Here is a 26,745-nt window from a genome sequence, read left to right on the forward strand (position 1 = left end):
ATTTACTCAATTAATTAACTTTTTTACATAAAAAACAAACATTGTACTATATTGTTACCATATCAGAAGGTAATGTCTATTTGTCTTAGGGACAATTTAAATGTAAGTTTCTGGTAGGGGTGTGGGTATTGGGACTGAGGATCTGTATTACAATATAGTGCAATACTGAAGATATGCACTGCGATACATATTAGAATTCAACGCTGAATGATACTGATGTTGATTATTTGCTGTCAAAACAAATCTACATTTATGAACTATGCTTTTCATTATGTTTATGGAATTTAAAGCATTAGAATGTAATATGACCAATTAAGCTCCCAATATGAAATGCCCACTAATCAATTTTTGTTGAATCCTCCGAAGTATGTGCATGTGCTCCCAAATTTGAAAAATACAAAAACAATTTGAAAGCTATTTTAAAATTCTCTAAAAAAAACATTGATTTTAAATGTAATTTTTATTCTAAATTAATGACTTCATTTTATATTAAACCTGTTTTTCAAAAGTCCATCCTATGACTGGCCATAAACACGGGTTTAAAGCTGCTTTATATGCGGTCAGTGCAGAGACCTGTGGCTTGGAATAAATGACTACCCTTGCATTTAAGATTTAATATATATTACAAAAGCATAAATAAGTGCTACACATTTATTTAAAATAAAAGATGCTGGTAAGTAATGTTATAAACTAATTTATTTATGTGTCTGCTTTGCTTGCTTTTTTCTCACAACTTTCTCAGAACTGCTGTTTTATTTTACCTGATGAGATCACATGCAGAAGGTCCAGGGAAAAAAATTAATAAATAAAAAAAGAAAGATATTCAGAATATAGTGTAAAATTACATTGTCCACAGCTGTTAGCAGATAGTCTTTAAAAATAAAGGTACAAACAATGAAAATTGCACTGATATAGTTCTTAACTTGGTGACTAATAAAAAAATAACTGAGCTATTGTGTAATTTGGAATTTTATTGGATGCAGAGCTCCAGAAAAAAGGTGGGGATTACTATACAGGGCATCGTGGTGACAAGTTCTGCACTGGAGATGACCTCATAATCAAAAGGAATAGAAAAAAAAATGCATGATAGAAAGTCAGAAAATAACCAGACCACCAACATCAACATTTACCTGCTAGATGCTTTCAAAAAAGGCCAAATTTGGCTTGAAATTTTCTTTCGTGTTAGCACAGCTCACATTACGAGTTCTTGCTTCCCTAAATCAGTTTAACCAAAAATTACCAGTATTGTTGTTTAAGTACCTATCATTGTATTGCCTGATGAATATTGCAATATATCAGTATTGTCGCACCCCCCCTTAGTTTCTGGGTGACTTTTTGTAAAGTTTTGGAGGCACGTGCAATGTCACAGCCCAAACACTAACCATTCTTGAAAGATGGTCCATTGTGACCACGTCATGTATTACTTATAAAATTACTTATACAGCTTTTTCAGAGAGCAGAATTGATGTGTTTAAATGCCAGTAACTAAGCTTTATCCTGCAGCAAGAGGATACAGAGAACCATAAGGTCTACACTATAACCAGCGGCTGTGAAAAGTCTGACCGTTTTTAGTTTGAAGGAGCTGTGCGAGTAATGTTATTGCATTGGCTCTTTATGCCCCAACATGATCCTCAACAATTTGGTGATAACTTTGCTTAGTTCCATCCACATCCCAGAAGGCTGATATTGTTATATATATATACCGTGGTTGTATTTATTTTAGAAAAAACCTAACCCTTTCTTGGGTCCTAAACTAAACTCTTGTTTTTCCCAACAAACTAAACAGGGCAGGCTAATTCTGCTTACCCTGAAACAAACTTTTCATTCAGTTTTAAAGTCCTCTGTTACCCCAGCGTTTGGTCTCCTGCGCTTGGTCTCCCCTTCCCCTACCATCTCAACTTTACCAGCTTTAACTGCTAGACAATTACATAATTAAACAATTAAGACAAATTGATGACCACTCCTGGCATCAGTGTGCTCCCCAGGGTCTTAAAGCCTTCAAACATCCTTTCTAACATAATACCTTTTTTTTTTCAACAAAACATAACATAAACCCAAGTCTGTGATTGCACCTAATACATCAATTCGTGGGAACCCATTTACATTAATTTATTAACTGTAATTTTACTTTTAAACACATTGCATTATTTCACATTTTGTTTACTACCCAGTTGGTTTATGTTGTCTTGACATTTTATTATTTTAGTTTTCTTTGAAACCATCACCACAACCGTTAACCAGATGGAGTGTGCATTCTTTACAGCCACGGCCCCACGGCTGACCAATTTTGCTCTGGAATGTACACTCCTTCACTATATATATATATATATATATATATATATATATATATATATATATATATATATATATATATTATATATCTATCTCTCTCTCTCTCTCTCTCTTCTATCTATCTATCTATCTATCTATCTATCTATATATATATATATATATTATATTGCTGGTGGTTGGTTTTTTTTTTTTTTTTTAGTGTTATTGTTATAAATCATCAGCATTGGAAATTAAGGTGTTATCTTCTGTTTGGAATCTTGTTAAAAGGTTCAGTCTGTAGTTTTTAATTTACAATGATTTGACATTGAAAGACCAAATTTACTGGCAGTGGAATAGAAATTGATTGCAGTGGTTGTTTTTTTAAAAGTTCTTATTTAGTGGAAGGGTAACGGAGGGGTACTTTTTGAATGCAAAACAACAATCCCAACCCTCCTGTGAAACTACAGTGAACCTTGTACTCAATAGTACACCAGGGATGTAAATACACCAAGGTTCTTATGGCATAATTGTTTCTGAATAAACTTGAGAGAAATTAAGATTGAACATATATACTTACAATAGCATGGGCTATTGAACATATACACTTGCAATAGCATGGGCTAAACCAGGATGCAGTGGGAGTCACACAGTGATTACATTTCTTTATAGCTGACAATGCTGTGTCTGTTAAAGTTAGACAGGTCGGACTTGGGTTACTTTTACTAGGTGAGGTGGTTTAAATCCCAGAACCCAGAAGGCTAAAAAGTGTTCTTGTGAAGGTGAAATCTTACCTAAACAGTGTTTTAAGGGAAGGTTATACTTAGTTTTCCAGGCTTTTACTCCAGTCAACTTTATCTTGATATTACAGTAGACTTGTAAACTATTGTTCATGTGATAAGGCCTTGCATTTTGTAAAGCAAGTAACTGAAGTATGTATTTGTCACATTGGTGCTCTAGATTAAATAGATTAAATATTTGATTAATGGAGGGCCTGTGAACACTGTATCATAAATGTGACCTGATCTCCAGAATCGAATCTGCCTTTACAAAGCAACGACAGAAGACATTAATTCACAGAAAAATATATCTGAGTTTATGACATTTTTATACAATGGTAGGTCATTGTGGGACATTGATAACAGCACATAAAGATAAAGTAATTATAATATGTTTCAATATGGTAATACCGTGTAACTTAATTACATGTGTGCTGTGTTTCCAAAGCACTATTGGTGATATTTTATACTAATCCAGTAGCTCCTGCAGTTTATCATTTTTGGGTATATATGTGTGCAGTTGTGAGATAATATACCCATCTAATTGACCATTACTGATATTCATTAAGTGTGCTATTAAGAGTGAATCAGTGCGACAGCCCCGCTTCCTGTTTAAGCAGCGGACGTTATCTAGTGCATCTGCATAAAGCACTTGCTCATAAAGTGGCTCATTCTGTCCTAAATTGTCCTGCAGTTATTATGAATTCACTATCCATAACTTTCTGCATCCACAGGGCACGAAGGAAGCAAACAGAATCCCTGCTTTAGTTTTAAATGTATTATGTTTTGTTGAAAAGCGGATGAGTTAGATTAGCCATGGCAGGAACAATAATTACTTGGTGATGTACTCTTGTGCTTGGCTTAGTGCTCATTTTTTTTTCCCCCCCAAGGGAACTAATTACTTTTGCACTTGCAAACTAGATGGATTTTAAGACTCAAGATCAGAGCTCCAGATAAGGTTTTGGGTCTGGGAGTAACTTACCCGCTAATTTTAACACTGAGAGAGTAAAATATATTTTTAGGGAGTAAAATGCAACATTACCTTGAAGTCATGAGTAATCTTGATAAATACTCTACAATCTTTAATGGTAATGGGGTAGGCATTAAAAAAGAGCCTTCCATTTTCTGCAATGTTACTTTGAACTACTGTTCAGCCATGCGTGCGTTCTACAAGATTCTTTTTCAGCTCAGCGCATTTTTTTTCGAGGTATCACACTGGCTTTGCCTATTAATTACGTTACTTATATAAACGTTACATTCTTAAATTCAGTGAACATGTTAAACTGTCACTATAAAGCCATACAGATAAATAAAATAAGGAAATGCATTAATAAGTTATAAAACAGTTAGTTTAATATTATAGGAACCTTTTTTTAGCGGTTACCTCTGACGGTGGTTCTAGTTGGATTTGTAGCTGGACTGGGATGTTTACGCTTCAACCAGTGCAGTTTTGAATTTTTCTTATTCTTGCTATGATTGGCTGAAAAGACAAAAGGGCTAGCCAGAGACAGGATAATGCTTGTTGGGTTGTTTTTTTTTCTTGTTTACAGTTTCCTAGTAACTGAAGACATTGTATTCTGGGATGTAGTTGTTAATTGAAGTTTAATTTGGCGGAAGGGGAGGCAGACAAGCTGTGAAGCAAAATTGCTATGCATATTTTTACACATTCAATTTAAATTTTGTGTATTTCAGATTTTTTAATGCATAAAGACAGCAGGTACGCAGTTTATATGGACCACTTCTCAAGATACACTAGTAAAATCATGAAACCGTATTTGAACGACCACTTCTCAAGATACACATAAATCATGAAATTTTGTATAAACAACGTGTGTGTGTGTGTGTGTGTGTGTATTGTTTTTCTTTTAATAGACATTTTTACACAAGTAAAGGGTGTTAGCGTAAGAACTAAAACATATGTCATGTTTTGAAAGGAGGTTAAACTGGACTGTACAAAAATGAAAAAGCCCTTCTTCAGCTGTGTAGAAAGAAAAGCAAACAGCCTTGTTATTTACATTTCTAATGTGCTTTATTTACAAGTAACAACTTCAGTGTTTTTTATCTTATTGCCGTTTACTTCCAAATAATGTATAATAGTCTACAGGTTATTTTATCATTATCATATATATAGTACTGTGCAAAAGTTTTAAGCAGGTGTGAAAAAATGCTGTAAAGTAAGAATGCTTTCAAAAATAGACATGTTAATAGATTATATTTATCAATTAACAAAATGCAAAGTGAGTGAACAGAAGAAAAATCTAAATCAAATCCATATTTGGTGTGACCACCCTTTGCCTTCAAAACAGCATCAATTCTTCTAGGTACACTTGCACAAAGTCAGGGATTTTGTAGGCATATAGACAGGTGTATGATTAAACAATTATACCAAACAGGTGCTAATGATCATCAATTCAATATGTAGGTTGAAATACAATCATTAACTGAAACAGAAACAGCTGTGTAGGAGGAATAAAACTGGGTGAGGAACAGCCAAACTCATCTAACAAGGTGAGGTTGCTGAAGACAGTTTACTGTCAAAAATCATACACCATGGCAAGACTGAGCACAGCAACAAGACACAAGGTAGTTATACTGCATCAGGGCAAGGTCTCTCCCAGGCAGAAATTTCAAGGCAGACAGGGGTTTCCAGATGTGCTGTCCAAGCTCTTTTGAAGAAGCACAAAGAAACGGGCAACGTTGAGGACCGGCCAAGGAAACTTACTGCAGCAGATGAAAGATACATTATGCTTTCTTCCCTTCGCAATTGGAAGATGTCCAGCAATGCCATCAGCTCAGAATTGGCAGAAAACAGTGGGGCCGTGGTACACCCATCTACTTTCCGGAGAAGTGTGGTCAGAAGTGGCCTTCATGGAAGACTTGCGGCCAAAAAGCCATACCTCCGACGTGGAAACAAGGCCAAGCGACTCAACTATGCACGAAAACACAGGAACTGGGGTGGAGAAAAATGGCAGCAGATGCTCTGGACTGATGAGTCAAAATTTGAAATATTTGGCTGTATCAGAAGACAGTTTGTTCGCCAAAGGGCCGGAGAGTACACGAACGAGTGTCTGCAGGCAACAGTGAAGCATGGTGGAGGTTCCTTGCAAGTTTGGGGCTGCATTTCTGCAAATGGAGTTGTGGGTTTGGTCAGAACTAATGTTCTCCTCAATGCTGAGAAGTACAGGCAGATACTTATCCATCATGCAATACCATCAGGGAGACATCTGATTGGCCCCAAATTTATTCTGCAGCATAACAGCAACCCCAAACATACAACGAAAGTCATTAAGAATTATCTTCAGCGTAAAGAAGAACAAGGAGTCTTGGAAGTGATGGTATGGCCCCCACAGAGCCCTGATCTAAACATCATCGAGTTTGTCTGGGATTACATGAAGAGAAAGAAGCAACTGAGGCTGCCTAAATCCACAGAAGAACTGTGGTTAGTTCTCCAAGATGTTTGGGCCACCTACCTTCTGAGTTCCTTCAAAAACTGTGTGCAATGTACCTAGAAGAATTGATGCTGTTTTGAAGGCAAATTGTGGTCACACCAAATATTGATTTGATGTAGATTTTTCTTCTGTTCACTCACTTTGCATTTTGTTAATTGATAAATATAATCTATTAACATGAAAGCATGCTTTGATGTTTCATGCTTTGAAAGCATGCTTACTTTACAGCATTTTTTCACACCTGCTGTAGCAGGGGGAGATCTGTGCTGACTCTGCTGGCGTGTTCACAGTACTGCAGGAAGAGGGCGGCTGTCGTCCAACAACCAACCGCCTGTGAGTCATGGCAGTGACACGGGGAGGTGGGAAAGTGGGTGTGTGGACTTTCCCCTCTCTGAATGGCTGAGAGGCGAGTCTTGGGAGATTGCTAGTCCTATAAAAAAATGCTCTGCTGTTTCCTCAGGTCTGCCCTCTTAGATACGCTGTGTGTACGGAAGCGCTGGTCGAGGACCGAGAAACCAGCTGGGAGAAACACGGCAACGAACAAGGCAGAGAGTGACAGCGGGGAACCCTTGGGCAGACCCCGAAGTATTGTTTAGAGCAGGCAGGGAGCCGCTAGTGTAGGTCGGTGATCCGGGTCATGCGGGTATCGGCGACTGGGATAACGCTGCAGAGTGCAGCACCTTTTATTTGTAGTTTTATTAGTGTGTTATTTTTCCTTGTTCTTTTCGCCTTCTGTTTTCATTATTATTTCTTTGTGCACCTGCGAGTGCGCCTGCAGTGAATTCGTTTACCAACTTTGGTATTTCCGTGGTGCTATCTATCATCGTTGATAGGCAGCCCAAGGACAACAGTGCCCTCTGCCGGTGAAAAATAAGAACTGTCCTAACAATAAAACTGGGCACCTGGGTGGTGTTCCAAGTACAATTGTTCTGTCTCGTGTGCCAGTGAATTACCCACCACCCTTCCACACTTGCCTAAAACTTTTGCACAGTACTGTGTGTGTGTAAATATATATATATATATATATATATATATATATATATATATATATATATATATATATATATATATAACTACACATTCCAATAACATTGTTTATAATAATATAACTTAACATGTGATGTTCTGTGCAGTAAATGGTCTTAGGACTTTTTTTTTTCTACAGTAGAAAGTTAATACCCTCATGTAGATTTTACCCAGTCATCTTTACCTTCATATTACCATTGTTTTCTCAATAGCCTTCGTTGATTGAATGTGATTGGGCCTTGCATTCTGTAAAACAAGCAACCGAAGTATATATTAGTAATGTTACAGTAACTTTTAGTAATGCACTGGTAGGGATATTGCATTAATAATTTACAGATGTAACATGTTCAGTTAATTTTGTACTTGTCAGACAGCCTTAAAGGTCAACAGAAGAATCTTAAAAATTCTGATATTTGACCAGTTGCAAAGTTTCCAAGACAATGTATTATGTTCAGTTTGTTTTGTACTTGTCAGTATTCTTGCAGCAGCAACAGTATTCTGGACCAGTTGCACTGTTCAGATTATTTTATTAATGTTATTATTTGTTAGAATTATATATAAAAAAGTAGAATATTTAGGTTGCTATCTGATATTTTATTTTATTCAGAATACAGGAAAAATGATAATACTATGTTGTATACTTCACAGCTATTGTGGTACTGTAGCTTTAAGACCGACACGCACTGACGTTGCTGCTCACTTCTTGTGTGTATTCGTATGATCTTCTTCAGATCGGTTAAGTGAATTTTCTGCATTGTGATGGGGTCATTTGCAAAAGACAACCCCACCCCTCTAAAAAAAATGATTAACCCTATCTACATGGAGGCGTATTACAGGTTGGGATCCTAACACAGCCATAAAGAGGAATTCTTGTTTTTATGTTAGTCACTGTAACCACACACTTGTATTTGAATCTGAAAGCCAAACAGTAATACTTGTACCCCAAACAGCTATACCCTCACTATGTATAACTTTTTAGTGTGATATTGCCAGGATTTGTAAAATGTAGGTCAGTAAATAACAGACTTGTTGTTTAACTTGGCAATATGCTTTGTTAAGTTATTTTATGAGTTAGTTCCTTTTACCCTTGGTAAGCTTAGGATCCTAAATAATAAAGAAGTTACTTTTATTACAGTACTGTTTTCAGGTACTGTAAAGATTGACCCCAATACTGTTCTAAACTGTAGCTTAGGAGACTAAGGGGGTGATTTAAGTATAGGCACAGTGCAAATAGTTGCAGATGCAAAATTCAGATTGCATTGCGACCATGAAATTATTTTGCACTGCACCCTATGTAAGCAGAAGAACAATGCAATACCCAACATGCACAAGTAATGATCCACAATTATGATAATGAGGGTCTCAATGAGCGCATCGGTCTATTTAGTGACTGCACTTGCACAGTTAGGGGTATAGAGAGCAGTAGTCGCTGAATGGCATTTGTGGCGCACCAAAATACAAACCAAACGAAAAACTGTCAGAGTAAGGGCAGCAAAGTCCTCTTGGTACACAATTCTTAGTTATTCTTAGTGATTTTATGAGGCCAGTCAAAGGTCAAACATGCTGAATGCTAGACATTCGATTTTCCTTGTTGGACTGGTCCTAAAACTTGGCTCACTTAAATGGATTGCCATGTAGTGCTTTGAATGGGGTAGAGAAAACTATAGGAACTTGTGAAAGTATTAAAAAGGCCTTCACTTGAACATGGAATGTTATACTGTATCTAACTAAGAGAACAAAACTAAAAGTAGTAATTAGTTATTTTAGATGACTTGTTGGGCCAACACATTTTATATACAATTTAAATACTGTCTTTTTTTTTTTTTATATAGCGTCCAATGCAATTTGTCTAGTTTCCACATTGAAATGTATTAAAAATACAAAATTAAAAGACAGTATGTTTTGCATTAGCAAATATTTTTCTATTGAATAATTTGATCAGGTAATGACCTTGTTCATTGTTCATGTCAGATTAAATAAGGCTACAAAGGGTTATGTTCCCTGAGCCTTTTCGTCTCTTCCTGTGAACTGGACTGCTGCATTATTCTTGGCTGTGTTTGGTAACACAGACATAATTTCTTTCAACGTGTCAACAGGAAAAACAAGGAATTTTCACGTAACCAAAAGGGCATGTAAATGGAGGAGTTTTGGTATATTTACAGTTATAAATACATTTTTATACACTGTAGGTGAAGTTGGAAATTGTGAAAAGGGGTTTCTGATTTTTAGGGTTTAACAGATTAATACAGAAAACATGTCTATAAATGTTACAGTTTCATATGGTACTGTATATCTTTTTTCCTGTAGGACATAGTGTATTTCGTGAAATATATAGGAATAGGTTTGTGTATCTTTATTATTACCTCAGAGCTACAGTGTTGGAGGACCACGCAGCTTTGGGCAACTTACAGGCAGACCTGCGGGTGTCCGGCCAGCCCACAGGGGTCACTGGTACGTGGTGAGTCGAGGACACCCTGGCTGACCTAAGCCCCCTTTCACCCTTGGCCAATTGTGTGCCGCCACCTGGGAACTCCCTTTCATGGTTGGCAGTTAAATAGCCTGAACTTCAACCGACAACCTCCAGGCTGTAGGGTGTATCCCGCACTCCATGTGGAGTGCCTTTACCGGATGTGCCACTCGGGAGCCCCCATGTATCTTTATTTTTATTCTACACTGCAGTATATTCGTTAGGGGAGGGTATGTTGAGGGAACGGTTCAAATCAATCAAATGCTTTAAGCAGGAAATAAAAGTGAAACACAATTATAGAAATAGTGAGACATATATTTTCTATTTCAAAATTGTGAATTAACCTTGTGTAAACTTGATGTGACAACCAAAGGCAAATGCCTTCCACAGGTGTTTTAGCACTAAATTATTTTCACATGAACATTTTAAGTGTTTCTAAAATAACCCAGAAACATACAGTATGCTTTTTTTTTAACCATTTCCAGTAAAAAAATAAAAATAAATAACATTCCCCCACCCCCCAAAAAAGTTGTTTTGGTAAATTAAACCAAATATACCTATAAGATATTCTGAATGTAAAATTAGAACAGCTGGTTTCTTGTTTTGCTTTGAAAGCTGCCAGATGGAGTGATGATCTGCTTTTATATGTAGAGACACTGTAGTGCTGTTTCTGCAAGGGCAGGTTGGAATACAGAACTGACATTTCCTTTTGAGAACTTTCTTGGACAATTCTGCTTATCTTCCACAGCTTGATCAAATGAAAGAAAGCGTTGACTGACTAAGATTACTTCAAAAGAAGCTTTTCAAGGACAACTTACTGCAGGTTGGAGCATATATACAGTATACTGTAGGCGCCCATCAGTCTAGAAGTATCTAGAGAACCACTTATCCATTTGTGATGAAGCTTTACAGTATAAGAACAGGATATTACAGTATATTAATGTGCCTGTCCATCTATCTGTATGTCGCTCTTACATTATGTTTTTAAGCATACAGTGAATGTAAGTCCTTGTGATTTACTTTTTCATGATACGTTGCTAACTATCCATCCCTACCTCCTGTGCAGTGTAAAACAATGGTCTGATTACTGTCTCATGGATGGGTGTTTGTCACTTCATAGGAACTTTGTAATTGGGTCTTTAGCAGTTTTGTACTGCTTTGCATTTTTTTATTATGGGATTTTAGCTCTTACAGTGCCGTGAAAAAGTATTTGCCCCTGTGACAAAGTGCCCGCCCCTGTGTGTATTAAAAACATAAAAGCAGCATGTTCTCACATACTCGGGGTTGTGTGTTCGGTGAGTGGAGAACGGGATTGGAGATGTAGGTAATAATAACAATATTCCTTTGTCCTGTATTTTTGTTTGTTACAACCTTTTTATTTTCTGTTCTGTTTATTTATTAAATGCGGAGCGAAAGCATTCGCTCAGCTCCACCAAACTCCACCTCTCTTGTTGTTTATTTCCTGGCTCTGGTCTGACACCACCCACTCTGGCTGTCTTTGTGACAGCCCCATGTCTGACTTTCTGTATTTTTGCACATTTTTCACATTGAATTTGGTCAGATCTTTTCGTGGGTTGTAGTAGTATATAGAGGGAGTCTGAGAGAAAAAATGACACCAAAGTTTGGTGCTTCTTTCATTTGTTTGGTGTGCAAGGTAATCAAACATGCAATCTTCAGGTGTGAAAAAGTTATTGCCCCCCTAGTTAACTCAACCCAATTAAAGGGATAGTTAAGGTCAGCTGTTGGAATACTTTGGTTAACAATCAGGCCTGATTTAGGCCAGCCCTGCCCAAAATAAATCTGACTAACAGGTTCTAGAGGCACATCATGCCACAATCTAAAGAAATTCCTGAAGGCCATTTCTAAGGCTCTGGGGCTCTACCAAACGTAGAGCCATGTTGTCCAAATGGAGAAAGTTTGGGACAATAGTGAATCTTCCCAGGAGTGGACATCCTGCCAAAATCTCTCCAAGAGCAAGGCATAAAATCATCCAGGAAGTCACAAAGAACCGTAGAACAACATCCAGGGATCTGTAGGCCTCTCTCGTCTTGGCTAAGGTCATTGTTCATGACTCCACCATCAGAAAGACACTGGGCAAAATGGGATTCATGGCAGAGTAGCAAGGAGGAAACTACTGCTCACTAAGAAGAACATAAGTGCTCGTCTCAAGTTTGCCAAAAAGCACCTGGATGATCTTCAAGAGTTCTGGAACAATGTTCTAAGGACAGGTGAGTCAAAAGAGGAGCTTTTTGGCCAACATTGGCGCGTTATGTCTGGCGAAAACAAAACACTGCATTCCACAGTAAGAACCATATACCAACGGTCAAGCATGGTGGTGGTGGTGTCATGATTTGGGGATGCTTTGCTGCATCAGGACCTGGACAACTTGCTATCATTGAAGGAACAATGAATTCTGCTCTGTATCAGAGAATTCTACAGGAGAATGTTGGGCCATCAGTCCGTGAGCTGAAGCTGGGTCATGCAGCAAGACAATGATCCGAAACACACAAGCAAATCTACATCAGAATGGTTGAAGAACAAGAAATTTCAAGTTTTGGAATGTCCTAGTCAAAGTCCAGGCCTAAACCCCATTGACATGTTGTGGCAGGACTGAAATTAGCAGTTTATGCTCAAACCCACAAATGTCACTGAGTTGAAGCAGTTCTGCATGAAGGAGTCGGCCAAAATTCCTCCACCGCGCTGTGAGAGACTGATCAATAACTACAGTAAGCATTTGGTTGCAGTTATTGCTGCTAAAGGTGGAGTAACTAGTTATTGAGTCTAAGCGGGCGATTACTTTTTCACATGGAGGCACTGAGTGTTGCATACGTTTAATAAATAAATGAAATAAGTATCAACATTTTGTGTTATTTGTTCACTCAGGTCCCTTTTATATGCTATTAGATTTTGGTTGAAGATCTGATAACATTCAGTGTCAAAAATTTGCAAAAATGCAGAAAACCAGACAGGGGCAAATACTTTTTCACAGCACTGTATCTGTTCCAGAATCAAATGAATGATCCTGTTTTTAAGATGTACTCTCATGCATGCATGGCCAGTGCTTTGTATCAATATTCTGTTGCTGTTCAGACCACTTTTTGTTTTTTTATAACTCCTTAATTCATTGAATAATTTAGTTTAGATTTCTGGAAGGGGTATTAAAGAGCTATGAGTTTTATATTAAGCTGTTTTGATATTGCGTTACCTTTAGTTTAACATGTATAGGATAAAAACCAATTGCACCATATATCATGCAGCACACAATCAATTACAGAATGCAGCAGCGGCCCTAAATCAATGCAGCTGACTGGGGTTTCAGTGACAAGTTATTGGCTTGTACTGGTAGCACCTTCAGTGGAAAAAGCTGACCACAATACCCTCAAGAATTGCTTTAATAAGGAACATTGCTTAGCAGTGATCAGCTGGGATTGTAAAACAATTTTACATGACACCCTCTTAAACATTTAGCGACTAACAGAGGCTTAATTTTTGTGGCTGTAAATTTAAACAGATAAAATCCCTTGTGATACCAGCTGTTGGGAGCAGAGAAGGAAACTTTAATTTTCTTTTTTGCAGTACTGTAACTCAGTATTCTTTTTTTTTTTTTTTTAATCAATACTAAAGTTAAAAGTATTTTTGTAGCTGTATAGTCTTATGTGAGTAAAATAAATATATAAAAGTATAAACAAGCTCGGTAAACTGGCAGCTGAAGCCTGCACATGGACATTAGTTAATGTTTATTGTACACTGTTTACTGTAAAACTTTTATTATACTCATTTATTTTACATGCAATAACCAACACTACTGTACATGTAAACTTGAAGAGTGTACCTTAAATTCAGGCTTTGCTGTGGACAGTGTTTTAGAGAGACAATCTTGTCGCTTGCAAACCTAATGAACTTCCATATTATAAAGGTTTTTGGATAAACAGTAATTTATTAATATTGTGGATAGAACCCCCTTTAGGAAAACACAATGCACTATACTTCTACTGCACAATACGTGAGCTTAGCCTGACAGGCAACTGAGTGCTAATATGACCTGCCCCCTTATGAGGCTCAGAACCCTGTGTACATTTCAGATGACTGTGCAGTACCCTGTCTTTTGAGTCTTGATCTGCACAAATGTAACCAATACATCAGTAATGTATAACTTAATGATGTGGCTATGCAAGCAACTAGTCTCAACTAGACTTGACAGTGGGAAAGTAAGTTAGGTGTACTGTATATTAATAATAGAATATATAAAGGTCCTCATAAGTTGTTCATTAGAGTAACTGTCACTCTAGCGTTCTGATTAACAGTCAGCTTAGTGCTTCCCACAAGCCAGGGCAGAGGGTAAGTTTGATAGAAAACACCTAGTGAACTTGATTATAAGAATCTTGATTGCTGTGCACAGCTGATAGATTTGAGCCCTGCTGCAGGAGTGTAGTTTACACTCTCCTAAACTGCTACAACAGTTCACAGCAAAAAATGTTAAACGAAGTGGAGGCCACTAGTGGCAGAAAAGACAAAACACTTTCACTTATTATAAAAAAAGGACAACATACTGTATAATTTTTAGTGTTACATTTTATAACCTTTACGTTATTCAGAATTTCCGTTACATGAGAGTATAAGTTAAAACTTCATGTTGATTTGAACTCCGTTCTCGTCAAGATAAGCACCAACTAAGACGTAGCTTTACAGTAAACTAATGTGAGCGATCTGCATCTCCATCCATTTTCGTTTCTTTCCATCTGATGATGTACAGATCCTTCTGCCTGGTGTTGATGGCTGAAGTGTAATGCTGTCTCCAGGGATCAGCTTATTTTGCCTCCCCAGTGCATCAGCACACACAACGGCTGCGATGCTGGCTCTGGGGATCAACCACAGTGCGGTCTCCCCAACACATCAGTATGACAGCCGTCTGGATTGAGCTAAGTAAGGTAAATCTTTGGGGTCTTCAAGTGGGCACCTTCCAGCCTCAGTGTTTTGTCGACTAGCCCATGACACCTCAAGAGGGCTCAACAGTGATTCTGGCGTTCCAGCATCACCCCCCTCCATCCCCCACTCAACTCAGCCCAGCTTACTTACCTGTACATCAGCATTGCTTTCTTTCTATTGTGCTTGAGATCCCCAGCCAGAATCTTTCCGTCTCAATCACAGCCAGTTGCTGCTCCTTTCTGCTGCTTCAGATAAGTTCTTCACTGTGCGACGCAACTCTTGGCCACTGAACCCGCCATCTCTGAGAAACCGGGTTGTAGAGTGTGCCACAAATCCTCAACAACCCACCTCCACTGGGTAAACCTGGACTGTCCATCCTCGCTGTTCCGCTTCAGCAGCTAGTTGAGCATACCGAAATTTCTTCCTCTCATTCATCTCATCCACAGCATCCTCCCATGGCACTGTTAACTCTACCAGATGAACAAGATGTGCTGATCCAGACAACAAAACAATGTCTGGTCGAAGGTTAGTGGCGGCAATCTCAGGTGGAAAAATATGCCGTTGATCAACATCTGCCAGCATTTTCCAGTCTCTAGCAGCTTCCAGTTGTCCTGGGTGAGGCTTGGTTTTAATAACTTTTCTTGATGGTTGCTCTCCTGGACGGAGGAATTTTGTCTTTTGTGTGTAGTGCTTTGATGGAACTGGTGGCAACTTATTGGTTAGATTACGCTTACATCTTTTTGATGATGTCGGACAGGGTCCGACATTGGACATGAAAGGGAAAATTGTAATGTCGGACCTGGTCCGACATAGGACTGCAAAGGGTTAATGTTTCAGATGATAAACACAAAGGACATGAGGGATCCTTTAGGTTCTGTGGTGATGGGAGAACATCATATGCTGATCTGGTGAGGAAACTGATACTGCTCTGGTCCATTGTCCATTGGTCTTGCCAGCCGATCTTGCATTGTTCCACACTCTCCCATCTCATCCATTCTCCCTGCTTGACCTGGGAAACAGCCTTTACACACCTCATCCTCTCCTCCTGCTTTTGCACCTCATTGACTACCAGCTTCCTCCATTGAGCTGGGGTTGCCTTGTGCCATGTAGGAGGAGCTGAACTGAGACTAAGACCCCCTCTTCCATGCTGAACTTGCTGCATAATATCACCGATTTGAAGGTCAGCCTTAGCATCTTCCACAGCTTTCTTTGTCTCCCACTTTCTTCCAGTTTTCAATACAGGTGCTGCCTCCTTTACGCATCTGTCGTGTGAATCTGCTAATGTCATTTCCAGTTGGACTTTGGCGCACTTAAACTCCTCGGTTAGAGCAGAGATTGGTAGCTGCAGTATTCCTTTACCATAAAGTCCCACTCTGCTGAGGCAGCGTGGAACTCCCAACCATTTCCTGATGTATGAACTGATTAAAGCTTTCAGCTTCTGAAACCTCGCACATAGTTAGTGGACACAGCAGCCTTGGCAATAGACCAAACTGAAAGCACCAGAGTTTCAGTTTGCCTGGTAACGCGCTGCTGTTTGTGCTCTTCAACCCTTCCACTGCTTGTTGTCTAACTTCTCCCACACGAACTGCCCTGTAGATCCCCATCGTACCATCTCCCAAGACTTTTCACTAGCTTCTCGAACGCTGTTGGTATTGCTTCACCATTAATGTAGAACCTTGTATTTACTACTTTACCTTTAATTACCTTTAACAGATCTACATCAGGGACATTTGCTACATGGTCCTTGATATTTAAAGTTGCAAACATAGTTGGAATCAATGTGATCAAAGGGAGCTCGATTCGGGTTCTTGTAATCTGTGCACCTTTTGGTTTTTGCCAGATATAAGTTCATACCATAGAACTATAATTCCAGGTCTCTGCAGGCCTTTTTTTTTTTTTTTTTTTTTAAATGCTTTGTTATTATCTTTATCATTTAAATTCTTTTCATTTTATTATTTATTTATATTTTACTATTTGTATTAATATGTTGTTATTAAAGTTAGAAACTAAGGTGCATAGTTCTACAATAGCATTCATTACCTGGTATGTTCACTCTGCTGTGTGCACAGAGACAGCTTGACTGAGTGGAATGGTGCATAACATAGCTACGGGTTACAGACTGATATGTTTAATTGATGGTTTTCTTATCAGAAAGCTGCAGATTTGCTCAAGTCTTTTATGGCTCAATAAACAACCTAGTAGCTGTAAAGATGACTTTGATATTTTATATGGCTGTTTGTGTCAGTAATCTCATGTAATATGACATGAAAGGAACCATTAGAAATGTAAATAAACAGTAAAAGAAAAAGGCTTTTATGGCAGCAAGGGGGGAAAAAAGTGCGTTCAGACTCACTTCACTCACATCATCTCAAGCCTGGATAGTCTCCCATCAAGTGTTGCAAGCTGCATTTAGTTTTGAGGTTTTAAATGCTTTTCACATTACAGATTGATGCGTTCTAGTCACTCCTAAGTAAGAGTGGACATTGAGTTGATTAAATCGACTGCCTAGGAAACCGGCTTAGTGTGGTGCTAGTGTGGTATGAATATCAGCCTCACCACTGGTGGTCAAATTTACACAAACGAAAAATAATTAGTGGCCAAATACTGCTGCCGTATATGTGCAATATACACTGCATAGGTTAAGCATCAATAAGTCATGTTGCCAATTAAAAATATTGTCATCTAGTTGGTTTTATAATTTGTAATTTTAAATAAAAAAAATGTACTCACTGGCCAACTGCTTGGTTCGTTTTATTTATTTATTTAACCATTTAATGCATTTGGTTATCACATACAGTACTCAAACTGTTTAATTTTAAATGGTCAGAAAGATGAAATATAACTTTACTCTAAGTAAAGGAGTAGAATGCAAAGCAAAACATACTATACATAGGTAGGACCCTGTTTGCAAAATTGTATAGTGCCGTTTTGTGTTTGCACTGCCGTACAGTATATGATCTTAATGCAGATTCACCTATGTATCTGATCATATACAATAGTATGCTGTTCTGTGCATGGTGTATTCATAATGGCTTGAGGCCTAATTGTTCTTTATCTAGTAAAGCATCTACTGTAGCAACCCAACATATATTTTCTTTACTTTTAGACTGCAATTACAAGACAGAAGGCAGTTGCTTTTTTTTTCTTTAAGAAGAGTAATTTAAACTTTGATTAGGTGTTTAATTTATATATTTTTTTTTATTCTCAGCATCTGGCGAGGACTTAATGTAAACTGTACAGACAGCTCTGGTTACACCCCTTTGCACCAAGCATCTTTGAACGGGCACAAGTAAGTACGCTACTACTGCAAACAATACGTATACAAAAACGTTATACATTTCAAAGTGCTGTACTATGCGTCGACTGCTTAATATAAAGTCTATCTACCTGTACTTTTATAATGAATCAGTTGTAATGAATCACTTATATTGTAATCAGTTTATTTTTTCATTTGGTAATTTTACTGTACAGTCATTTCATAGAGATCTTTATTTAATTTTTTTTTTTAAACTGGTAGTTTCAGTGGAATTCACTTGACAGTGCAGTCAGGCATTCTAGGAGTAATCCCTGATATGTCCAAGTTGTAATAAGATGTACTTAGTAATAAATTAACTGTGTACTTTAGTGTGAAAAATAATTCTTTATTTTTATAATGTTATGAAACACTTAGAGCCTGATTTTCAAAAGGGGCAAAGTAAGAACTAGGTCGCTAAGTGATTCCTAAAACTTGATTTGGGTCACTAAACAAAGGGTTGATATAAAATGTGTCACGTATCCACCTGTTGAACCCTTCAAAATATAAATGACTCGATGTTAGTTACATAAATCAGGTGTGAGAGAGAGAGAAAGCTTAAAGAGTAAGTAGCAGGGTTCTGAATAATATGGCGCTTTACATCCCCACGTTGCTACAACTGTTTAAGTTATGTACCTGTCATTTTTTTGTTTTCATTGTTAACATCATGACAGCTTTTTACACTTAGAACTTGAAACTCTGTTTCAAAACTCTTTTCAAAATTGCACTGAGGTTTGAGATCTGTCCTCTGAATCACTGCAGGAAGAGTGATAAAAAAAATTTAACAAAACATAACAAGTACTCTGGCTTTACTTTTCTGTACCACATCATAGATGGTTTGACAATGTGGGCAATAATCCTTTCACTATCGGTACCTAAAGAGGTCATTTTGAAAATAGCTTTGAAACAGACTTTGAAGTTATAAGTGTAAAAAATTGTTAACATTGAATATGTTAACATTGAAAAGAAAAATGACAGGTACATTATTTATTATTTAAACATATATATATATATATATATATATATATATATATATATACTGAGCATCAAAAGAAACTCATCACTATTGTAACACATTTATTTTCGAAAAAAATAAGGTATATAAATGATGGACATTGCCGAAATGTTTTTCGTTTCTTTTAAATCACTCAATAATTCATCCTTGACCATGACATGCTACAGTGACTATGACTGATGCATATGCACTTAATCACCTAGTTATTGAGACATTTGATTGGACAATAAAAGCAATAAAGAAAACAACAATATGCCACGTCTGTCAAGAGAGCAGCACCTTCGTGCAATCAGCATGTTGGAGGCTGGACTAGGGCAGCGTACTGTGGCGCGCCGTCTTGGGTGCTCACAGCCAGTAATTTCAAACTTGGCGAGATGGTATAACCAGATACTCTCTTCGCAATGTCAATTGTTAATCAGCACAATAAAAAGTCACTTCACCTGCTATGAAACAGAGTTTGTCATTTTTCAATCACGTCTAGTGAATATTATACAAATATAACATGATACATTTCTTGTGTGTGTGTGTGTGTAGTCACAGGTGTGGGTGGGTGTTTGTGGGTGTGTGTGTGAACAGGTTATATATATATATATATATATAGATATATCAATTTATTATATAGTATATATATATATAATAGGTTTTCTATATATTACACACAGCAAGAAAAACAGGTACTGTATATGTCTTCTTCTTGCACTATTTCTTAAATCCCCCGCTGGGGATGCATATGTGGGTCCACATATAATTGACACATCAGCAGGTCTATATGGACAGTATAGTCTGTTTGTCTACCTGTCTTTTTTGTCAAACATACAATATACATCGATGAAATGCTTAAATTGAAAAGGACAGTCTTCAGCAAGGGTTATTAGGAGTAACAGAATGGACAGTCATAGGAGGTATCTGCCCACCTGTCTACTATACTGTAATTTACTTTTTACTTGTCACCGATCTATCTTCTAATTTTGTATTTCATACAGTGTCAGGGAATGAATTTCACTGACATGGTTGTTACAGATGTTTGTCCCTTGTATTATCTCCATCCAAATCTGTAACATGCACATTTTTAGAACTTGAAGTACACTGAGAAATGAAATAATATTTATTTCCGTTTTAAGCAGACAAAGACTACAGCAGATAACCATCTCCAAAAACAATTAAACTCAGCCTTCTATCATTTACAATTCAGGACAGAGTTTCCCATTTAAAAAAAAAAAAAAAAAAAACTTATGCCAGCTGTGAAGTATTGAACCGTACCATTCTTCTATAAATTAATTAGTTGTGAAAAAAGCGTATGCATGCTTGAGTGGTTAATGATAATTTGAAATTTGTATCTTCTAGGGATGTTGTACTTAAATTACTCCAGTATGAAGCCTCAACCAATGTAGCGGACAACAAAGGCTGCTTCCCTCTTCATCTGGCTGCATGGAAAGGGGATGTTGATATTGTGAAGATCCTTATCCACCATGGACCATCTTACTGCAGAGTCAATGAGAAGGTAGAGGAGTCAACTGATTTAAATTGTACTTTTTCTTAGAGCTGCTATCATTTTTTTGAAGTTCATTAAGGCCTCAAGACACTTCATTGCTTAAAGAGTAAGCAGCAAGGTTCAGAAAAATATAGCGTTACACGTCCCCACGTGTTGCTACAACTGTAATGTACCTGTAATTTCTGTTCCATACCACATCATGGATCGCTGTTGCTGTGTTACCTGTTTGACAATGTGGGCAATAATCCATACACTATACATGCACTAGAGCAGACTTTTTGAAAACAACTTTAAATCAGACTTTAAACCTTAGCAGTCCATTTATTCAGCGCTTGTCAGGCACGTCAGGTCCAATTTAAATTCACACGCATTGTTTATTTTACACTTGCTGTTTTAAATATGTTTTTCAGAGTAAAACAGGCTTAAAAGGCCCTGCATAGCAAAAGTACACCAGTACTGCATCTCCAGCCAAGCCCCACCTCTTGTTTGCTGTATTTTTCACATACCTCTTTATAGTCGTGCATACTGATAAATCCTCTCCTGATCAATCGTTTTGTCACTAAACTCCTCAATAATGCGATCCAACTCCTCATTTTATTACTATAACATCTGAAAAGCTCTGCAAATGTCTGTGATATTCTGAGCACTGGATACGGAAGGAGCTATCTTCTTTGTTTGTGTCCGTGTTATGTCTGTGGTGCAGGGGCTATGTGTGTTGCTCAGATACCCCCCTTTTTGTTTTGGCTTCATTTGGCTCCAATCAGTCTTACTTGGCCGTTGAAAGGTTTTTTTTTGGCTTTTTCTGGAGAAGAAACGACTAGAGACCTGTTCTTAACTTCTTTTTGATGATGCTGGACAGGGTCCGACATCGGACTGGAAAGGGAAATTTGTAATGTCGGACCTGGTCTGACATAGGACCACAAAGGGTTAAAGTTATAAGTGTATAAAGTTGTCAAGATGTTAACAATAAAACCAAATTACAGGTACACTATCTTTAAACAGTTGTAGCAACAAGTGGGTATGTGAAACGCTATATTTTCCAGAACCCCGCTGTACGTGTACTTCATTTTTGTGCTCAAGGGACACAAACCTATAGAATGTTATGTTTAATGCAAATTGTGCCAAATAACAGCATCTTTTGTATGTCCTGATTGGTGCATCAAAACAAAATAATTAATTTATTGCAGTTTTGCTAGAAAACCAGTTATTCGTATTCTTGCAGTATATGGTGCTGGAGTTTAGAAACATTACCCAAGTTCTCCCAGTGAAGAAATGCTTTCTGTATACTCTCCTGTATACTCAGACTGTGTAAACTGCATTTTATTTTATTTTATGCTACAAACATCAAAAAAAAAGTATAATCATGCTTCTTTACACCATTTATAATAGTATAATGAAAGGCAGCAGTATCCTCTTGTTTTGTTGGTTTTGCAGATTCAGATTGGGTATTTTAGTTACTAATTGTACACATTGGCTGTAATATGTTAAATGTACAGCAGGTGGCATTCGTGTATATGCTACTGTTGAAAACATACATTGCCGTAGTATTGTAGCCAGTAGGTGGGGAGCTCATCAGTATGGGTTAAAGAAATCTGAAATAAATAATTATTAGATACAAATGTATTGTTTTTCCCCCTCATTCATTATATTTTTTCACTTGCTATATTTTTTATCACACGTCTCAATTTAGTTACAAGGTGTTTTTATTTATGATGTGCTAGATTGCTTTGTGATATGCCAGTGTCAGGTCATTTAGTAACATTGCCTGATTCCATGACTGATTCTTACCTAATAGTGTTTCAGATTTAGATTTATAGCTTGGAAAGTTGATGACATCATGCACAGACAACCACAGTCTTTTGGCAGCCACAAGGTTCCCAGAGTGAATTGTCCCTTGAAAACGAGCTGACATCACTGGGGCCATCTGTTTTTACTTGACAGTTATCTAGGCACATTATTTTTTATTCATTTCCTACTTTGAATAAAAAATAGAAATAAAAATAAATCCTAACATTTAATTTGCAGAACAGAGATTTAAACAAGTTGTCTGTAGCTGATTATTTGACTGTGAGAAGCCATTATCTACAGTAATGCATTCTGTCAGTAAAAATGTTTTTGTTGTTTTAGAGACAATTAGTTCAAGTGTTCTTTCAGACCTTGTTAATCAGTGATGGGTGGCATGTCATAAATCCTGATGTTTAATTATTATTATTATTATTATTATTAAAGGGCCATTAGATGAAAGTATAGATATTGTAGATATAGCTATATCTCGGTTAACACAGGCAGGCACATCACATAGTGCGAGGCAGTCCACAGACAGGCGGAGTGCGGGCGAGAACCTGGGACCTCTGGCACTAAAGCATAGCGCCGATATCGCTGTACAAAACAGCCGGCTGTCCGTGTGTGATTACGTCACTTACCAGCCCTGCCATGCACGCCACACACTTCCCCTACCTGCGTTAAACAAGATCGCTACAATATTGACACAGTGAACCAAAATAAAAAACAGAAATAAAAATGTTAAAAAACTCAATTTTTTATTTGTGTGCTGTACTACAGGGGTTTTCATCCTCTGGGGATACTTCCAATGGTCATAGGAAATGCAAAAAAAAAAAAAAAAGAAACTTTGATGGTATTATATATTATCTCTTAAGTACTGTGCGTACATATTTAATTTTTGTTTATCAGTTTAAAGGCTAGTGTACTATAGTTTCAAAATCATCATCCACTTGTTTGCACACGATTTCGATTTGAGCGGATTACCACTGGTATTATGGTGGGTGATGCAGGCGCCTGGCCATTCTGCTTATAAGGAGCACTGTGCTACTCATTAACTTTTTCTTATAATTTAATACTAATTTTCTTTAGAAGTGTAAATCCTCCAATAAACATAAATAATAATCACAATACTCTTACTCTGATGTTTTGTGTTTTATTTATTAGGCACAGCTGCATTTTAGCAACAGTAATAGCGGCTGGTTGAATTTGTTTTCGGTTTTTGATAGAATACATCCATTTTTATGTTGGCTTTAATAAAACATTTATCATAGCTATTATAGTTTTATCTTGAGGCTAATGTTCTTGATGTTGTAAACATTTTAAATGGCACACATAACTGTACTAAAATGGGAAGTAAATGATAACATGATAAACATTTACAGTGCACAATATTTTGAATTATTTATAAAGTTTCCAAATAGAAAGTGAATATGTGTGTTTTCCGAAGAGATTCACAAATACTGTCTTTTTACTTCTGTGCATTCAAAGACACAATTAAGTGTTAAGAATTAGACCTACTGTTTGGTATTCTGTCTAAAGCAACAGTTTTTCAGTCCTGTTGTGACATAAATTATACATTTAAATAATGTTGTCAATCGAATTATTCTGCCTTTAGTTGCAACTCTGGTACCATTCAGTAGAGTGAATATTGTAACAGGGTACCTGCTGAAACCTCTGGACGAAGGTACAAAAAAAAAATTGAAAACCACTGCTCTACTATATTACCAAGCATTGTAGTAACATTGTGCACTTTTTAAATACATATACTGTATGTCATTTTTCTTTTACAAACTGGTTTAAAAAAACAAAAAGGATTGAAAAAAAAATACATTCCTTTTCAGACCAGATTTTGTCAGTTATTTTGTCCTAAAATTAATGAGTTATCTTAAAAAAGGTGAACATACAGTATATTAAGATGCTTGGCATTAAAGCAATTCAAGTACAGTATATCTTAATATTAACACTTTAAAAATAAACCAAAAAAACATATCTATGGAGAAGTATACTGGATGCAGTGAAACAAAGTACTAAATTCCATTGTAAGGAATGAGTTGCCATGCATTGATTGAACATCAGCAAAATTCTGTAAGAATTGCAAACATCCAGATACCATGCTAACCACTAAAACATCTGTTGGGCACACACCCTGTAATTGGAATCAGCATTATTAGTAATGTGTAGGCTGCATTGCTTAGTACAAATACTGTCATTGACACAGTGGTGTAAAAATGCTTTGAGTAAATGTATCTATCTAAACCAGAAACAGGAGTCAGCATAGTACTGTACAAATGAGCAAAGTCAGCAATGCCAGCTGTTAATACAACCATATGTAGGAATGTGCATAGAAATAAAACGTCTTTTTGATTTAAAAAGAAAAAAAATGAAAAAAACAAACAGTTGAAGCAGGTATTGTAGAAAATGGGTAAGGAACAGTAAGTTGTGATTAAAAGTAGTTATTTACAATGTTTTAAATTTTGTTCAGTACTACAGATTGCATTTTTCAAATTTTAATGCATGTGTTTGAAAAGTCAAGCAGAGTGCAATAAAAATTGTAATGAAGCCATAACAAGGACATAATCTGCAGGAGAGCAATTTCCCCCAAACTCGTATATCTTTTAATATCTCTGCTTCAGTGCTGCACAGCACCCACATAATTACATTTAAGAAGCGAAACTGGGACTTTTTAAAGGATATTGCGAGAGAAATGAACTTGGCTGTGGTGTTCCTTTTGATTTGACTCCAGGCTAGCCCCGGGGGTGACGGTCTGTATTTTGAGTTACAGCAGTTATTTATGTCTGCTTGATGGAATTAAAAGGGATATTATCAGTTTTTTTCTTATATACTTACTTTAAATTAATCTAACATTATGATACATTAATTTGGATTTTAAGCTACGATCTGATTTTAAATGGCAGAGATAACATTGCTGTTCACTTTTTTTGTTGCTGTTTCTACAGTGTAAACAACAGGCTAAGGGTGCTGGGATAAGGTATGGGCAGTAGCAGTACTGTAGGATTAAATCAGATTAGGAGCCACTGTTGGTGGTTTAGTACTGCCTTCAAAATTGGTCTCTATTGGATGAAGTGGTAATCCATCACCCATTAGGTGTATTGCTTTATGAATGTTGTAATTAGTTTTAATTCCACTGTGCATTTTTCTTATAGGAAAATGTTCTACCTGCAAAATGAAGGCAATACAATATTTATTGTAATTATGTGAGAACCATTTAATATAAAACCATGATAAAAAACAAAAACAATTATATTAGATATAACAATTGTTATAATCTTTCATAAATAATATATACACTATAAAGAGAAGGCATGTGCAGTATAAGGGTGTAGTTGTAAATAATCATAACAGACATCAGTAACTAGAACTTCAGTTTAACTGAATTGTAACAAATGTATTTTTTGGCTTCCTTTATGAACAGGGAATTAGTCACAACAATAAAACATCCAAAATAATGCCTATATGTCACTCTCAAATGAGAGGTGGTTCTGTTGACCTGTTTTCAATAATCTGGTTGTGCACCTTAATTTCAACCACATTCAGAAGGCAAAAGCAGTGGTGATAAATCTTATCTTGAGAATGTAACACTATAGATTATTATAATGCAAGATTTATTGTGTTACGCTTGAAAAGAGAAACAGTGGAAGGTGTTGTGCTTTGTGAGGCAGAAAGCCTTTAGCTGAAATGTTTGTGCAGTGCTTGCAGCACCTGTCACAGTCACAGCACTTCATTGGACAAGTGATTGAAAAGAGGATATGATTTGCTCTGCAATGGAAAATTATTTTTAGATAGAAAAAAATGATAGTGTATTGCTTTTTTTATTATTAGACTCCCTTTCTAGTACCAGTGTAGTACTGTAATAAAAAAATAACCTTATGTTTGGCAAAAAAATTATTTCCCTAGGTGGTAGGTACAAAGGAATACAAAAACCAATACAATTACACAATTCAGTGCTTGCACATTTAAGATACCAGCACATAAAATTCAATTGTTTCATTGGGCAGTTGGACTAACCACTTGGCAGTAGGTTCTATGAGTGCAGCACATTATGGCATACTGATGTTTATACCAATATACCAAAATGTACACTAAACTATAAAAATAAAAAGTGTTTACCCTTCCTGACCAGTGCATCAGTTTTTTTAATTAATTAATTGGTTTATTTTTTTAATGATCACCTTCTGCTATGATCTGAATTCAAATAACACATAGATTACAACATACACAATGAAGTATT

General features: G+C 36.8%; 1 protein-coding gene across 4 annotated transcripts in view; it reads left to right on the forward strand.

Annotated features, from left to right (window-relative positions):
• Window positions 1–26,745, forward strand: part of LOC121319655 (ankyrin repeat and sterile alpha motif domain-containing protein 1B-like) — a 220,645-nt gene that overhangs the window by 39,307 nt on the left and 154,593 nt on the right. For all 4 annotated transcript variants that reach the window (XM_041257294.1, XM_041257292.1, XM_041257293.1 and 1 more), the window contains exons 2-3: window positions 18,124–18,204; window positions 20,567–20,723. In XM_041257294.1, the coding sequence (XP_041113228.1) occupies window positions 18,124–18,204; window positions 20,567–20,723 (238 nt within the window). The remainder of the gene's footprint in view (window positions 1–18,123; window positions 18,205–20,566; window positions 20,724–26,745) is intronic.

This window comes from Polyodon spathula, chromosome 8 (genome assembly GCF_017654505.1).
Source record: "Polyodon spathula isolate WHYD16114869_AA chromosome 8, ASM1765450v1, whole genome shotgun sequence".
NCBI classification, from domain to species: Eukaryota; Metazoa; Chordata; class Actinopteri; order Acipenseriformes; family Polyodontidae; genus Polyodon; species Polyodon spathula.